The sequence below is a fragment of the Neolamprologus brichardi genome, chromosome 3, assembly GCF_056152115.1.
Source record: "Neolamprologus brichardi isolate AB-2024 chromosome 3, ASM5615211v1, whole genome shotgun sequence".
NCBI lineage: Eukaryota > Metazoa > Chordata > Actinopteri > Cichliformes > Cichlidae > Neolamprologus > Neolamprologus brichardi.
The window spans coordinates 24,671,080-24,688,796 of NC_142106.1; the positions used below are offsets into that span (position 1 = coordinate 24,671,080).

Here is a 17,717-nt window from a genome sequence, read left to right on the forward strand (position 1 = left end):
TTTAATCCACTGATGAACTGCATGAAGTCAGTGTGTAATGTGGATGTGGTCACAGCAGGCAAATTACAGTCAAGGGGACGTCCCCTTGACTGTAATTTGTGTGTAAAATTCCCTTAAAATGTTATCTAAAATGCAACTCTTATTAATTCAAGACAAAATGGTATATTCCTATTCCGTTATTTATAGAACTGCATTTGTCTTTGATTTTTGTAGTCCACATCCACAACTCCTTGTTTTCCCAGAGAAAACACACAAAACACTGATTTTCAACCCTGTTCCATGAAAGACAGCCATTACAAACATGTTAAAACCATGTAAAATATTGTTAAACAGCATTTCTGTGCTTCACAGAGTACCTAATCTATAATTAAAACAAATATATCATTTGAGTGCAGTATGGTGGAGCAGTCCTGAGTTCAATTCTACCATCAGGCCAGTGTCTTGGCCATTTTTAAAAAATAAAATAATGTCAGTATTTATTTTCAAATCTACACACAGTAGCTGAGTGTCTCTTTATTTATTGCAGGCCCAACTGGTGCTGAAGCTGCTCCCTCGGGTGTCGATGCAACCTCAAAATCATATTAGGGAAATTTACAATACTGATATTTATGCTGATATGTAAAGACTAAAAAATACTCTAATTCAAAGTGTGAAACAACTGAAACAAGATCCCAGCAGCTACATTATAAAACAATAATAGCGTAACATTGGTAGAGTTTTCCCTGGAAATATATATCATGACAGCTTCACGCTTTAGTTTGACAATAAACACAAGAACGTAACCTTGTAGCTGCAGAATAACTGACAAATATATCTGGGATTTCGATCATTTTGACTAACTGTGAAACCGCATCAGTAAATTACAGTTCAAATGAGGCGAAGCTATGAGGCGTTGACTCATTTGTTTACTCTTGAATCAGCTCGTATTTCTCCTCGCGTGCTTTAATAGTCTGATAAGACTGCAGGGGAAACTTTGTTGTGTCCAGTTGTCCTATATATTTGCATTAATGTTTGCATGCACTGTGCTTTACTGGAGATTGTTGAGGTCATTATCACTGGAGCCCCACACTCTGAGACATGTCTCGGCTTGTCTCACTGTTCTGTGTGCACTAGTAAACATAAATACATGTCGCTATATCACAGATAATGCGATATGATACTTGACATTGTGCAAAGATGTGTATCCGTATTATAAATCCGTTATGGAACATGTCATACTACATCACTAATGACACATATTTAGCCTGCCCCAGGAAGAGATTCACTATTGAGACACCATAAAAAGAGCAAGTGTGAGGTTGGGGTCACGGGTTGTGTCACTAGTCAACCAAACTTCATTCCTCTTTGGTGTATTTTTGTTTGTCACTCTAACCAGTGCGATCCGATTTTCACATATTTGCGCAAACACGTGTATGCATCGTATATGAATAAGACCGTGCTGATATGCAGACGAGACGAATGACAAATAAAACGGGGTGTGGCCACAGAACTGAACCTGCACTGTCAGTAGCGGTTTTAGATACGGGCGACACGGGCGGTTGCCCAGGGCGGCATCTCGGTGGGGGGCGGCATCACGGGCATCGGCAAAAAAAATAAAAAATGCTCGTACTCATGCTGCCCCGACTTCATGCCAGCGCATATTGGGAATGTCACAGGCACCGATCGGCTTTCTATTGCCCATTTGATGGGAGTAAGGGCGCCCTCCGTTTGCGAAGTGCGCCTGCTGCTTGCGGCGCAGAGAGGAGAGGGCGGGGCGGCGGGGGATTCTCTGACCGGCTGGAGCAGCGTCTAATAACCAACTCGCAAAGTAAAACAAAATAAAAACAAACCAATAAACACGAAAACACCAGACATCATGATACAGACTTATAATTTGCACCGATGTTTTTTCGAAATTCTATACACGAAAAGTGAGCGCGAGAGCCCTCGGTGCGCCTGCTCGCTGCTGAAGTCAAAGTAAAACTTTATTGTCATCTCCGCTACATACAGTCCAGTAGAGAGAAGAGACGACGAGGCTGCAGTTACAGCAGTGAAAGTAAACAAACAATAAATATAAGAAGAGTAATAAAATAAATATACACTTTAGGACTCGGGGTAAAGGGATCAATAACAATTTTAAATTTACAGTTTGATGATTTAAAGTCTAACACACAACCCGTCAAAAGCAGGAGGCCCCTGCTGCTTCCAAATAGAGCACATTTCATTCATAATGTTGTCACTCCAAGCCCATCATGTATTCATGATTTGAATCCTGGGTTGTTTGAAATCCCAGAAATGCACCTTAGACAAAGTGAATCTGTGAATTAAGGTGTAGGTCTGTTAGGTTATGTTGTGGTGATCCTCGAGTTGGGGGATGGATGTTCATACTGGAGTGCAAAATTAAAACCAATGGAAGATGGACAAGAAAAGTTCAAAGCCATCATGTCTTCAGTTTAGAAAAAAGAGAAAAGAAGAGGAAGAGAAACAAGCAAAAGATGCACGTAAGCAGATGTGTCGTTGGATAATGGCAGGTCATGTATCCTGAAACAATCAGAATCAGAATCAGAATACTTTATTAATCCCTAAGGAAATTATGTGGGTTACAGTTGCTCCAAGGAGAAATGGTAAAAATAGTAACAGTAACAGACTAAACTCCAAACAATACATTATGTTACAGATTTTAATATTAATTAGTCATTGTCAGTTGTTGATTTGTCCTGTTCTCATTGTATGACGAATTATGATGGCTGTTTGGTAACCGTTTGCATACAATGCATACTCTCTCTCTCTTCATATGTGTGTGTGTGTGTGTACAACAGTTTTATGTTAATGTACAATCCTTAATATGTTTTGTGTGTGTGTGTGTGTGGGGGGGGGGGGGGGGGGGGGCGCCAGAGGGAGTGTTCGCCCAGGGCGCCAAACAGGCTAGGACCGCCACTGTGCACTGTGTCAAGTGACGTGCTGCCGGGATTGCATGCGCTGTTCTGTTCCGCTCCGCTGTTTTCAAAATAAAAGATACGAGTTAAATAAAGGCTCCGCTTTTCACCGCTCCCAGTTTAACGTTGTGTTTTAAATGCAGCAAAACTGCACCGGAGATGCAAAGCCACAGAGGTACGGTCAGTGTGTTCTCAGGGTGAAGCTAGCTGGATTTAGACAAGCACTTAATTTTGGAGTAGACGGATCGTGGAGTGAAAACATTGCGGGCTTGACCTATACAGCGTCTCAGCCGAATACCGGCCGCGAAAGTATACTCAACGTAGGAAATTTCGGCATGGAGCTGCTTCAGCTGCTCTTATCTGCGCTCTTTTTGGGGGGAGTTTTTAGTGAGGGTAGTATACCATATGTGAAAGTGATTTTAGGAGACTCGTTTACTCTTCCTCGAAACTGTCCGACTGATGTAGAGGGAAAACTTCGCCAAACAGAGCCTCAGTCCCGGGATGTCGCCTCGCACCGACACGGAGTTTGGACACCAGAGGAAAGTTTCAGAGATCGCATCAGTCCCAATTCCTCTGTTGTTTTTAATCGCTCAGTTTACACGGACAGTGGAGTGTATGCGTTCGTGTGCGGAGGTCGGGAGGTGTCTGCTGTCCAGGTGGACGTTGTCGTGGTCTCAGAATCATCCGTCACAGAGGGAGACGAGGTCAGCCTGTCCTGCTACCATGCGACTACAGCTGGCACCTGCTGGTCTGTGCGCTGGGTTAAAGACGGGAAGGATGTGTTGAGGAGTGACTCGTGCGGCGGTAACAGTAACTGGACTGCTGATGATCGACTGTCTCTGTCAGCTGATTGGTTCTCACACGGAGACCTGTCCTTAAACCTGCAGCGGGCTCGGAGGGAAGATCAGGGGGATTATTTCTGTTACATCCAAAAAGAAGGCAGAGGGGAACAGAGGGGGACACCAGCTGCTGCGAGGCTGAAGGTCAGTGAGAGCAGCCCGGATCCGACCACCAGCACTCCTCCTCCTACATCGGTGTCTGTGAGTATTTAGACAGAAACGCGTCTGGAAATATAAAATATTTAGGTATTAATGTCTCTCCTAAGCTTTCAGAATTAACTAAATTAAACCACATCCCACTTTTAAAGACAGTAGAAGGCGATCTGACTAGATGGAAATCTTTACCCATATCACTCATGGGAAGGGTCGCCGCTATAAAAATGATGGTCTTGCCAAAAATAAACTATTTATTTTCAATGATCCTAAATAAGCCATCACAAGATTGGTTCAGATCTCTAGACTCGTATATTTCTAAATTCCTTTGGAAAGATAAACCCCCACGTATCAGCTTAAAACACTACAAAAGACCAAGAATAAAGGAGGATTAGATCTGCCTAACTTTAATCACTATTTTTTAGCCAACAGGCTTCAGTTCATCTCTAGATGGTTTAAACACACCCTCTTAGATGAACCTTGGATAGATGTAGAACAGGCACTATGTAACAATCTAGAAATTTCAGATCTATCATTTATCAGCTCAAACATCAAACGACATGAATGCTTTAAAAGCATCAACATCAGCTCTTCTCTGACAGCATGGTGTGAGTTTCTAAAAATGACAGTCTTCATTAATCCCATGCAAACGTAGATCCAAACGGGACCAAAAAAAGACAGAAACGCGTTAATCAAACCTGAAACAGCTTCATATAAAGTTCCATGAATCTGATCGCATTTCTGCTCTTGTATCCTCTGCAGCCAACACAGACGACTTCAGACGCAAACGGACAAACTCTGGTCGCTGTCTGCATCACAGCTGTGGTCTTTTTGGTTTGAGGCCTTGTGTGTGGATGGCTCCTGAAATCTCACTGCTCCACGTACTTGTCACGTCTACTACGACGCTTTGGACCCGGAGATGAACGACATGATGTAAACGGGGCGTCGGAGCCTCTGAGCCATCGTCCTCACACACACTTCCGATAAATGGCCACCATCTATCAAATACGTCCCAGGCAGACGTCTGAAGACTTTTACGATCAATAAGTGACAACCTTTAACTTATTAATGCGCTTCAGCTTATTGTTTGCAGCTTATACTTATAATTATGCATTTTACATCGATCAAAGCTTTCATTTACTGTCTTAATTTCCTTTTTTTTTCTTTTTTTGTAATATCTTGCTTCAGCTGTGTGTGATTAAATAAACAGTGTGTTTACACCACTGCCTGAGTGAGGCGATACATGTTCACCTTCAGTGCCTTCAGGCCTCACAGGCCTCCTGTATGTTAACAGTGAAGTCCGGATATTTTCACGGACACTTCGTGGTTTGCCTGCTCCATCACGGAGGCCTCGGCTTAGGTTAAAAGTTCCTCCTTTCAGACGGAAACACGTGGTTTGACAAATGAAATTAAATTATGTAAAGCCAGGCTCACCTTCTTTTCCTATTAGAATCTGTTTTATAAACGTCAAACGCATCATTCTACCCTTCAACAATTCACATGAATACATTTTAGGCCACAGTGCTTCTTGGATTAATTTTTAATATTTGTAGACGTATATTTACATTTATCTTCGTTAAATAAGAATCGGAAATGCCTCCAATCACCTCTCAGAATCTACTAATGAAGCAAACCCTTTCACTCTCCACACAAACATTTTCTAATGCGGATACAAAGAAGACAAATTGTTCGGCAAGTGTTACGTCAGCATGTATATATTTATTACTATTTAATACAAATCACTGCATATTTTTTCTCTTTGTATTTTCCGATAGAATTCCGATAAAACTTTGTAATGACGTAATGATTGCTTACATCCACCAAAGTGTTTAAGGTCAAATTAATGATTCACTGGTTGAAAACTGACAAAACGCCGTATGATCGTTATGTGTGGTATTGTCAACACATAGAAAAGACTACATCACTAAGACAGCGAAAAAAGGAAGATGTTTGGACAGCATGTTCTAGGGCAGGAGGGTCAAACCTAAGGCCCAGGGGCCACATTTGGCCCAGCAGACACTCTAATCTGCCCCGCTGCACAACTTTAGAATGGCATGAGGACATGAGTTTCTGAATTTATAGTGTATTTTCTCTTTAATTTTTTTTTTATTTTTTGCTATATATTCAGATCTTCATTTTTTTTTTTAAATAACATGAGTTATGACTCCCTTTTTGTTGTAATCAGTACCATAACCTTTTAATTCTTTTTACACTTGAGCAGACATGTAACTCCCTCCAAGTTGAAAAACGGACACAAGGCGTTCTTGATTTCTACTGGCATTTATTGCACACAGGTGCCGTGAGAACTGTACAAACAACATAAAATTATCAATTTCCACAGTAAATTGTTCTCATAGAGAATAAACAAAAAAGCACATTATTAAACAACATAAAACACTCACGATTTGACCTTTACAAAATGTTAACAAATTACACGTGATAACCATAAACTCGCCAGTTCTGTCACAAACAACATCTTATTTTCCTACCACAACATATAAAATACAAATTGCATACCTCACTGGCCGCATTAACTTGCAGGGGTTAATGAAAACGCATCTTGCAGTGTCACTCCTTTCCACAGCTGGAAAACTTCGTTGCAAGCGTCTACATAGCTCTACCACCAAGTGAGAGAGGAAAGCATGCTGCCCTCTACCGAGTGTGGCGTGTAACTGAAAATATTGTCAACCCCAAACAACAGACTGAACATTGGTTCCACCACTTACATGCAAAGGCCTTGTGAAACTTATTAAAACTGAATATCCTCTTTGGTGACACTGCAAGGCAAAGCATTCAAACAGCAAAGTGAAAATGTAGAGTAACCTTATGTAGGTTTATCTGAAGCTTTGCCTTGTTTTGGTTTAGCAAGTCTGAATGTCTTTAGGCAGTGCATGGTTCACTGAAACCGTTATGTGGACTAAACATGACTTCAATTGATATGGATGTCATATTGCAAGGCTGTGAATAGCACACAGTCAAAAACCAGAACCAAAACAAAACTACTTCTGTTTAAATCATTTTTACCAAACATGTGGCCTACAGCACTTTACCATATTATGTAACGGAAAAAAGCGGTGACACATTTATGTACTGATCTTAGTTGAAGTCAAACACATCACAGCCTGGTTTTAACACAAGAGTCTTAATTTGACAGGATATTCTCTTTTCTAACAGGGCACATCCAGGGGAAGGTCTAAATGTCAAACAAGAATCTCAAGTGTTTGTTTTTCTTTGTAACGTCTCTCTTACCGTCACCCAGATTCATTAAAATGCTGAATCATCAAAGATCAGTAACAGCTGAAGGTTTTCCCCCATTGGCCAGAGCAAGTTCTGTATGTATATTCATTTACAGCGAGTACTAATCCTGCCTGTTTCTACAGATTTACAGTCTTTCCTGTTTTCTTTGCTCTTTGTAAAAAGCTCAGGTTAGCTGCTGTGTGCCAATAAAGTTTTGAGTTGGTAACAAAGTGACGCTCTAACCTGATGCAGATTACAGTCATGATTTTATTCATTTTGCACATTAAATGACTTCAAATGTTTGATGGAATAAACACTGAAAACCTTTGAACAAAGAACATCAAGATATCCTGACAAAACTGTTTCCAGTCAGAAAGGCTGCAGGTATTTGTGTGAAATAAAGACAGCGAGGGAAAATTCACACCAAAGACATTTGAATAAATAACAAGTGAAGAGAAAACAATGAAAAGATACAAAACATCAGCAATATACAGCTTGTAACAGAGCAAACGGGGATGTAAAAGTGACTGTATCAATGAGTGGTTGTAAAGGTGTTAGGCCACACATGAAGGAAGCTGTTGGTGTCTCTGAGTCACCGTCCTCTCTTCTTTGTGCTGACAGCATCACATGATGTTGTTCAGATTCCAATAAAATGATCAGATTTGCACAACAAATAAATACCAGAGTTTTTGTTCTACATAAAGATCTTCATTTATTTTACTGCCTCCTCTCCACCCTGAGAAAGGCAGGACTCTGCTGACGTAGTAGGCGAGGCCCAGGGAGAGGAGGGTGATGACCAGCAGCAGCAGCAGGACCCTCCAGAAGCCATCGTCCTCCACAAACTCCTGCCTGATGCTGGACAGGACGCCCTCAGTGCTCTGCAGGGTCGGGTTCAGTAAGGAGTGACTCTGCATCACACTGAGACACACACACACACACACACACACACAGAGGATTAACATTAAGACTCAGTTAAAGAAGCTGGAAAGATCAAATCAGCACTAAGATCATCAAACAAACAACAACAGAGATTATTTCAGTCCTACCTTCCTGAAAACTGCTCAAGGGTCTGAAGTTGTTTGCAGTAAAGTATGTAATGTAAATAAAAAAAAACAGACTTTTTCTCATTAACCATTTAAGAGGTGGCGGTGGGTCGTTCCTGTTTATGGGCTTGTTTGTTAGTCACTGTTCTCAGTGTTTACACATCAGTTTTCAGCTTTTATCATGCAAAACAACTTGTGTGCACAGATTAAACACACAGCAAATACCACAGCTGACATGAAGAGCACCACAGAGTGACTTAACAGGCTGAGAGGTACACGGAGCCTAAAGTCAAGTTTCATTATCAGGAAGGCGTCTCTGTGATTTGGTAACATATGGAAACAGATAATCTGAGTGGGTCATGTGTTCAGAGTTTCAGATGAGTCAATAATCAACAATGATTTAATGACTTTGTTGTGGACTTTCTCTCACTGCTTACATACTGAATTTGCCAAGTGTTCATTGATCTTGTGAAAGATCATCGATTGTCTGCAGCACTGCTGTGTGTCTCTATTGTATTTCTTATATATTCTATTGATCTCTATCAACACTTCCTCTGATATTGTTTTGGACTGAAGTAGGTGTGAAAGGAGGCGTGACATCACTTTCAGTGTGAGAGCAAACAGAGACTGAAGCATGTCTGTTATATCTGAGGTTTTATGAGCCAGCTAATGCAAAGATGTCACAGTGAGACAGCACTTTCTATTTCGAAGCTGAGTATTTCACAGACATGTGAAGACATTTTATTTCATTTTATTAAACTAATTATTCTCCTTCAATCACTCACTTCTGCTCTGTCACACCTACCACAGCAAATGGTGGTAGCAGTGGTGGGAGGCCACCACTCCCAGCTAAATATCAAATGAATGTAATCTTCTATAGTCCGAGCTAACCAGTCTATCAGATATAATTACTCTTATATCCGACAGCTGTCATTCCCAGTGCAAATCTAAGCACCCATACAGTAAGTACAGTTAATAAATGTCAGGGAGTCTGTCTGCCTGCTGAGGCTCAGTGCCGTCGTGCAGAATTGAGCTCCTGAGACTGAGGTCAGTCCACAGCTCTCCAAGTGTCACTCAGCCTGTCAACAAGGTGCAGCCAGTCCACAGCTCTCAGTGGGAAACGCTGTGCTGATGGACGTTAATGTTGCCGATCAGCAAAGATCAAAGTCTAGAGGCAGGAATCACCAGACAGCACACGATAGGATCCTATCACCATACTTCACTCATGATAGTATATTGTTGCATTTTTGAAACATTTTGCGATATTCTGAGTATTGCAAAAACAACAACTGTGATTTATCACTTTGTTTCTGCAAATTATGTCCTCAAAGTTAAACTTTGTCAACATCAGTTTCATCCAGTCAGATCAACTATTTTTTGCACCAAAATGAGACGATCAAACACACCAACACTGTCAACAAATCCTGACATGATTGTTGCCACGAGACAGTCAATATGATATCAGTCTGTGATTATTGTAGGTCTTTACTCTGCAATATAAAGTGCCTTGAAGCAGCTGTTGTTGTGATTTGTTATGAATTAGGAGGCAGGTGTATCAAACTGAGGGTGTCCAGTGCTCCATGGCATTTGTGTTGAGATGATTTAATGTGAGTTTACTCGGCTAACGTGCCTCATGATGGCCGTGCATGAGACGGGCCGTAATATAAAATATTGATATTTTCATATCATCATGCAAAATATCAAGATACTATCAATTTCTTCCCCCTCCCCCCAACTTATTGGCAATAACTCTAATTTCAAACAAAGGCGTATGTGGGCGTGCCACTTCTGTGAGATTTGAACTTAATGTGTTTGTGGATGTATAATACAATCTAATACAATGACTGTATAAAATATCTTACAGTCACTGGGCTACAAGGATCCACCGGAATCATCATCATATGAGAGAAAACAGGAGGAGTATATATATTTCTGACTGTCAGATTATTAAATGGGAACATACTGTGATTGATTTTTTATGTGTGTTTTATTAAGTTTTGTTTGTTTGTTGGTGTGCATTTGTGCTGAACTGTGCTGTTACAGAGTAGTTAAACATTTCACACTGACAGAGAGTTGCAGTGATTTAAACCACTTGAGACCAAAGTGGGCTGTATGTGGTCCTCTCTGCTCTACAGTTTCCCCTCAGCAGGCTTTAACAGACCAATAAATAACTGTGTAAACAGCTGGTGCTGTGGTTAATGTGGTACTTAACCATGAATTAAACTACTTAGAGAAATAAAAACACTTTACTCAATGGCACCACCCTCCTTTCTCTCTCACACACACACACACACTGGAGAATGTGTTTGAGTGGGGTCTCAATTACAGTCAGCTAGAGTTTTGGCAAATGTCACTTTAAACACCAAAGTGGTGAGCATCACAGGCGCTGTGAAATTGAAACCAGCAGTGACTTTCTACCTTTTCTAGTTTTTAATCAACCACAATTCATCCAACTGTAGGTGATGATGTAACATTTCTGCTCTCACAGGATTGCAATCGACACCTGCAAGACAACATCTGGTCACCTGATCGCCTCTCACTGGAAGGCAGGAGCAGATTATCAGGACCAGCTGATTTAATGCAAAGATCAAGGACGTTAAAAGTCTGAGTGTGACAACAAGAAGGAAGAAGAAAGTACACCAGCTGCACTGAAACAGATTCACTCTTCAACATAAACCTTAAAGGTATTCTTCCACATACACAGTACACAATTCAAAGTAAAATCACACAGTCCAAGGAGCTTGTGCACAACTGGAAACTGTCAACCGCACAGATTCAACTACACACAACGAAGAAAACAGCCTTGTTCAACAATAAGAAATAACAAATGTGACTAAAACAAGTTAAAGTCTCATTTAATTCATCTAGAGATCATTTCCCTGGGTCTGTGTGGTTGCTGTCAAAGCTCCACCTGCTTTATATTGAATCTGACTGTATCGTCTGTCCTCCACCAAACCACACAGGCCATCATCCTTCCAGCTCTGCTCACCTCCTACTGTCCAGCCCCTTCAGCCCTCTCTGAAGGTGAATCCTCGCTGACATCACGTCTCTCCACCAGCATCAGAGCATCCATCATGGTTGCTGTAACAGAGAACAAACAGAAACCACTTTGTCAAATACAGAGAAACATGCAGGCCAACCAGCACAGACAACCACACACATTTAAAGCAGGGTGCTTGGGTCTGAGTAGGACTATGTTAAGTCTCACCACAGTGAAACAGACTGACAACTTTCAAGGAGCTTATTATGAAAACTCAAACCACTAACATATCACAGTCACTTTCTATGAAGAGTGAGTGCAGGATCCCTGTGGCTTCCTTGTGACAGCAACATGAGACTGTAGCAGTAAGGCTAACTCTAACATTAGGGGGAAACCAAAGCTTAGACTGTAAGTGTGCCTTTTGTTTCCTCAGCTCAGACAGCTGGCTGCTGGTGACCAGTTGGTGTGAAGGAAGGATACAGGACAAATCTGAGCTGATCTTACTTCTGTCCACATAAATGTCAGAGTTTTAATGGCATTGTGCTAAGTCTCCACATCTGTGCTATTAATGGCAGCTTGTTAAAGAGCCTGTCAGGAATACCAAAGCACTCAATTGTCAGGGGTGCTTTGCAACTGGTGACTGGGCACACAGCCAGCCTCCTTGTTATCACTAATGACCCTGCTAGGATTTCCTGCAGCCTCTCAGCCACACAGAGGGAGTGTGGCTCTCAGTCAACTCCCTCTGTGTGGCTGATATGATATCACCAGGTGATATCATATCACCAGGTACACCCGCAGCATTTTTCAACATTTTGTTGTTCAACAGCATCAAGATTGACGGAGTGTGTTTGAGATAACCTCACAAGTGTCACAGCTGACACATTTGGCGTTTTTTTGTTGGTTTGTCGGTAGCAGCTCCTGAAACGCAAAACTGCCACACATCTGTTCGACCAGCGCCAGTTGATCTAAACGCCAGTAGATCTGAACACCGGCTTTAAAACACACTCTGTGTTTAAAGTCGACAACTTCCCCCAAACCACAAACTACCACTACAAACGTTTACAAACCCCCCCGCAAAACAGCCAATTTGTAAACGTCGACGAGCTCCAAAAAGGCTAGGTTTGTTAGCATGTTACTGAAGCTAACGATGAGCTAAAATGATAATACTAATAATAATAGAAACAACAAAACAGTTTACCTGAAGTTATGCAGGCGTATCCGGGATGAATAAAAGACTACTGAGTAACGTCCTCATGTCTGTAGCCGGTTTAACGCACATACTGTGCGGACATTTTAACATTTTCGGCTCTTTGCGGCTCCCCTCCTTTCACCGTCCAACATAAAAACTAGCTAACCGGAGCGCAGCACGTCACTTTCCTTTTTTCCCTTCCTTTTGCCTTTTTTGACCCGTTTCTACTAATAATCTTTATTACAGTGAATAAACACAATAAACTGCATGCATTTAAAGTAAAACGCAGCTGATTGTCACAGTTAAGTCAAAACATTTATTAGCATATTTAAAAACAGCAAGTATTGACTGTTGACCAAAGAGCTGTAGTCTACAACTAAAAGAATAACATAACAGTACAATAGAGAAAGTCTCTATATTGTTCATGATTAAAGTCACACAGATGTTTTAATAAGAAGACATGCTATAATATAGTAATATAGACCGTAATACAGTCATTATTATTATTGTCATCGCTTCTGCGTGTGTTTTAATGTTATGATGAGGCTTCTGTTGCAAAGAAATATCATTATTTCCCTCTCCTCTTCTACTACACTGATTAGGTGATAGGCCCTGACAGAACTGAGTAACTCAGTGAGTAGTGAAACCATTCGTGATGGCAGGAATCCTATGTTCAAAACCTGCTTGCGGCACTAAAGCTGCCGCCCTTCGGTGGGCGTTACTGTCTCTGCCTTCTCCTTATTTAAAAGCCCGTAGCGCACGAGCTAGACACTCTACCTCCTCATTCACAGGATGAAGACTCTGAGCTTTTTGTGCATTCTTCTATTTTTATGCAGCGAGGTTTTCGGAAAGTTGATCCAAGCTCCTTTAGGAGATGACGTTGAGTTTCTGCTGTCAGAGGAGTGCCTGAAGGGACAGGGAACACTGAATCTACGAAGGAATGATGCCAGCACGGAGCTGATCGCCTTCCTGGAAAACGTCTGGAAACCCGGACCACAACATTCACACCGCGTGAATCAAAGAGGGCTCTCTCTCATCCTGGACAACGCAGATCTGAACAACGAAGGGCTGTACGAGTTTACATGCAACGGCAAAGACTTGGAAGCGATCAAGCTGGAAGTATTTGTCCCCTCTGAAGTTGATGTAACCGAGGGCGAGGATGCCACACTCCCGTGCCGCTCCGGCACCGCGGGCCAGTCGGTGAAATCTGCGCGCTGGAGGACAAATGGAAACGCGGTGCTTCAGCTGGATGCTAAAACAGGGGGAATCACATACGGGGGAGACGTTGACACAAGCCGGGTGTCGATACCATCAGAGTGGGACCGACAAGCAGACCTGTCCCTCACCATAAAGGGAGTCCAGCAACAAGATGAAGGAGTTTATTACTGTGACATAGACAAGTGGGAGAGACACCGATCTGCTGTCCGCCTGCGAGTCCACCCTCAAGTCCCCACAGCAGCCGGTAGCACACCTCTGCCTACAACCACACCGACGGTGAGTACACCGACCACATTTAAATAGCTACACACTGAACAACAAACTTTGATGGCTCGTTATTGGCGCGTTTGGCGCGTCTGAATCTGGCGCCACTCAGCCAGATCTGCAGTCAGCGCTTCGGAGCAGTGGGTCAGTGTTTGAGTGGAGGACAGTGGGGTGATGTCACAGCACCAGGCTTTCCACCAACACCTGAATTTGATGCCTTGCATAGTAGATAACATAACTGCACAGAAACATTTATTGTGTTTTTGGTTTGTTTAAATTTACGCTGGCTGAAACCTTCGCACAACCCACACTCACTAACATGCCTGGTTCCTGTTTTCTTGTCCTCACAGCCATCAGAGTCCTCTGATAGGACATGGACCACAGTGATCACATTCCTTGTAACAGCAGCTGTAACATCTGGGATCGTTGGTCCTCTGGCTTTCCTCTTGGGCCGGAAACGGAGGAGAGAAACAAGAGAGGAGGAGACCGGAGCCCAACTAAACGGGTGCCATATCACCAATAATGATCAGTCATCAGGAGATCAGCACGTCTCTACAAATGGCTTTAAAAGGCCACCTGATGCTCCAGAGGAAATTACCCTACTGCCTATTAATAATAACAACAATAATAATGAAGAAAAAATTAAATAAACATCTTTTTTAAATAAAGAAACTGGTTCTTTTACTTGGAGATGCTCATCAGTGTCTCTATGTCTTCCTATCGTGTCTAAATTCACCTTCTGTGTTTACATGTATCAAGTTACACAGTATCTGCACACCAGTAACTTCAGTAACTTGGACCGTAAAGAAAAACAAAACAAAACACACAAACACACACTTTTATATTTTATTGATTTATTGGTGTTTTCTGCCAAGAGGAAATAATCCGTTTATAAACCTCTTATAAGCTTTAATTTTAGATTATAGGTTGTAGGATGAGGTGGTGATGGAAAACTTCAGCGACCCAGAACGATCACAAGAGGGCAAAAAGCCACAGGAAACGAAAGCTAATTGCATCTGTTCTGGAACATTTAGACTTAATGAGAAAATATTTCAAAGAATCAAATATGGACAAGCATAAGTAAAGTTTGGCATTTTCTTTCTGTAGTATGGTTTCTTGGTAAGCTTGTCCTTGCTAAAGCTGTGAATCTCATTCATTCACTTATTGATATTTAAATAAGAATTCCCAGTAGAAGGAGCACATTATGGCAGGTGGGACTCGTGCTCTCCTCAATTTCCAGAGGAAGTAGAAGCGAGTTTGAGCCTCCTTGGCCAGCGATGTGGTGCTGTGAGAAAGGGAGAGGTCCTTACTCAAGATACAAACAGACAGTAATTTAACAGCTATAAATCAGGAGGAGCAACGATCTCAAACATGAGGTTACAGCCAGCATCTCTGATGGATATAAGAGGTTTTATTTGCTGACAAACTGATTAAATTGTCTAAACTGTAGAAATTAGGCAACACACACAAGAATGATTCTTTTTTCCTTTGAATGCCTCTGTGGAGAGTTTCCCAGTGTAGCCCAGCAAAGACAAATGTTTTTGGAGGCAAATGGTTCAGGAAACACTGAGGCTGTTACACACTGGGAGAAAGTGTCTGGACCTGATCCAGGCTGTTCATGAATCAAAAGGAAATGAACAGACTCGCTCGTTTTAATCTTCATTTCCTGAATATTCCTTCAGGAAAGACAAAATAATGCTCATGTTGTAAAATGACCAACACTTTCTTGACAGCGCAACCAAATGCAGGACACAGAGGCAGATAAAGTCAAATTAAAAGGCGAGACATTTATTGGCTTTAAATAAAAGTGTGAATCTACACAAAGTTCACCAAAACAGGGTGAATTCAATTAATCACCTGATAAGGATTTTCAGATACAGCTACATAATACACCTACTTTACTTCCATAAAACCCTTCCTGTTATATTTATTTTTAAAAAGGGTTTTTAAGGTACTTTTCATTAAGAAGTCACAAATTATTTTCAGTCAGCATTAAGGACCCCAACACAGATCACCACTTTACAGACTTTTTATTACCATATAAATATACAAAAAAAAAAACAGCTTTGTGATTCATTTTTTGACACTGGTGCTTCTTCTGGCCATGACTGTAGTGAACATCAGGCTCTGGCTGTTCAGTGAGGTCCAGTAGAGCAGGGGTGTCAAACTCAATTGCACAGGGGGCCAAAACTCAAGGCACACTTTAGGTCATGGGCCAAACAAGATAAACATTTATTGAACACTAAAACAATGTTTTTTAAACATAAATAGGAATAAAAACAGACAGGAATATTATTCCAGATTAAATAAACTTAAAAAAATAAACTTTAACTTTAAATATTTTGCTCTCCATAAAAATATATCCTGTCAAAATTATGCAAGTTAGAAATATGAACATGCTGCCAAAACCCCAGAAAAAGTAAATGAAAGCAAACACAAGGTTGAAGCCGCATGTAGACGGAGCTGGGCGTTGCTTCAGGAATGGAACTAATAAACTGTGCCGTACTTTCCCTTGAGTGTATCATTACACTGCAGCTCCATCTGAATCTGCACAGGTGCAGTTCAGCAAAGTCCGCTGACTTGGTTCAACATTATTTGGCAACAGGGAAAGTGAGGCAGGTTGCACTGGTGCATTTGTGACAGCTTCACTTGAAATGCCTTCACCTCATCATACATGCCATGTCCATGAACTGACAGATTTCCTTGCTGAGCTGAAAAACTCGATTGGGAACTTTTCCCCAACTCAGCCAACAGACCTCTGTATGATAAGGGATGTCGGCAAACTCTGAATCTATTTCCCACATAAAAGACTGAAATTGACGGTGATTTAAACTTTTAGCTCAGATAAAATTTACGGTTTGCGTTACGGTGATCATTACATGCTCCATTTTTAGGACTTTACCACACAGCCTTTCCTGGTGTGTGATGCAGTGATATGCTGTTAACTCACAGTTACAGTTCTCCTCCTGCATCTTTACTCGCATCCTGCTGACTAGTCTGCTTTTTTCACCGCACAACACCGGCGCTCCATCTGTTGTAAGTCCAACAAGTTTGTCCCAGGGCAGTTTCACGTCGGTTACACTTTGACATACGTTTTAAAAAAATGTCTTTTCCTGTCGTTGTCCTGTGCATCGATTTAATGTTCAATATTTACACCAGCTGTGCAATGTCCATCATGTCTGTACTTTCATCCACAGCAAGAGAGTATGCAATAAAGTTTTTGCTTCTTTCACACAACTGTGTTCTTAGATCAGGGGCCATCTCACAAACCCGATCAGCAATCGTATTTCTGCTCAGGCTCACATTTGCCAAAATCTGCGTTTTGTCTGGACACAAGACGTCGCACACCTTCATCATGCAGCTCTTCAGAGTGGTACTGGGCTGATGTGGCTTTCTCCTCTGATGCAATAAAACTTGCTTTCACAACAGCTTCACTTTGTGATTTTGCTCTGGTGAAAAAAGTCTGCGGAAATGTCAGATTCTTCTTCATTCTTCTACTTTCTTTATTTTCTGCTCTGCATTTAGGTTTTTCAGCTTAACCTGACATTTTGTCTCGTCTTAAATTAAATTCCTTAATTACAGCCACATTAGCTCCACTAATAAGACACACGGGTTTACCAGCATGTCTGTAAACATATATTCAGTCACCCACTGGCGCTGAAAGGCTCTGCTTTCAGAATCAACTTTTTTCTCCACCATTGTTAGCGGCTAGCTTCAATAACAGAAGTTTGACTTGATTGACGCGGGAATGTTCCCAGTTAGCCTAGCGTTCAGCAAGGAGGCTGCAGCGCTGACTTATGGGATCTGTAGTTTGTATATTATTAGCGCCTCATATCGCCGGGCCATGCATAACAATAATAGTACATCTATATAAAATGA

General features: G+C 41.5%; 2 protein-coding genes and 2 long non-coding RNA genes across 4 annotated transcripts in view; 2 read left to right on the forward strand and 2 right to left on the reverse strand.

Annotated features, from left to right (window-relative positions):
* Positions 1 to 3,081: 3,081 nt before the first annotated feature.
* Positions 3,082 to 5,143, forward strand: LOC118455691 (uncharacterized). The gene is made up of 2 exons (XM_035915336.2): positions 3,082 to 3,955; positions 4,670 to 5,143. The coding sequence occupies exons 1-2, from the start codon at positions 3,251 to 3,253 to the stop codon at positions 4,745 to 4,747; spliced, it is 783 nt and encodes a 260-aa protein (XP_035771229.2). The 5' UTR covers positions 3,082 to 3,250; the 3' UTR covers positions 4,748 to 5,143.
* A 2,561-nt stretch (positions 5,144 to 7,704) lies between these two features.
* On the reverse strand, positions 7,705 to 12,512 carry LOC148103971 (uncharacterized). Its single transcript, XR_015717131.1, has 3 exons — positions 12,366 to 12,512; positions 11,177 to 11,268; positions 7,705 to 8,062 (listed from the first exon to the last, which is right to left on the reverse strand). It is a non-coding gene; the product is annotated as an uncharacterized LOC148103971 (long non-coding RNA).
* Positions 12,513 to 13,121: 609 nt separating this feature from the next.
* Positions 13,122 to 14,488, forward strand: LOC148103972 (uncharacterized). The gene is made up of 2 exons (XM_087838246.1): positions 13,122 to 13,850; positions 14,189 to 14,488. Exons 1-2 carry the CDS (start codon positions 13,149 to 13,151, stop codon positions 14,486 to 14,488), a joined length of 1,002 nt encoding a protein of 333 aa, XP_087694372.1. The 5' UTR covers positions 13,122 to 13,148.
* Positions 14,489 to 14,675: 187 nt separating this feature from the next.
* Positions 14,676 to 17,717, reverse strand: part of LOC148103973 (uncharacterized) — a 28,718-nt gene continuing 25,676 nt past the window's right edge. The window contains exon 6 of the long non-coding RNA XR_015717127.1: positions 14,676 to 15,123. This is a non-coding gene — a long non-coding RNA (uncharacterized LOC148103973). The remainder of the gene's footprint in view (positions 15,124 to 17,717) is intronic.

What these genes read in the sequence shown, in the direction of transcription:
- LOC118455691 (XM_035915336.2), top strand. Translation starts at nt 3,251, where the DNA reads ATGGAGCTGCTTCAGCTGCTCTTATCTGCGCTCTTTTTGGGGGGAGTT. An exon ending in CTCCTCCTACATCGGTGTCT is followed by an intron (nt 3,956 to 4,669) that starts GTGAGTATTTAG and finishes TATCCTCTGCAG; the next exon opens with CCAACACAGACGACTTCAGA.
- LOC148103972 (XM_087838246.1), top strand. Translation starts at nt 13,149, where the DNA reads ATGAAGACTCTGAGCTTTTTGTGCATTCTTCTATTTTTATGCAGCGAG. An exon ending in TGCCTACAACCACACCGACG is followed by an intron (nt 13,851 to 14,188) that starts GTGAGTACACCG and finishes TTGTCCTCACAG; the next exon opens with CCATCAGAGTCCTCTGATAG.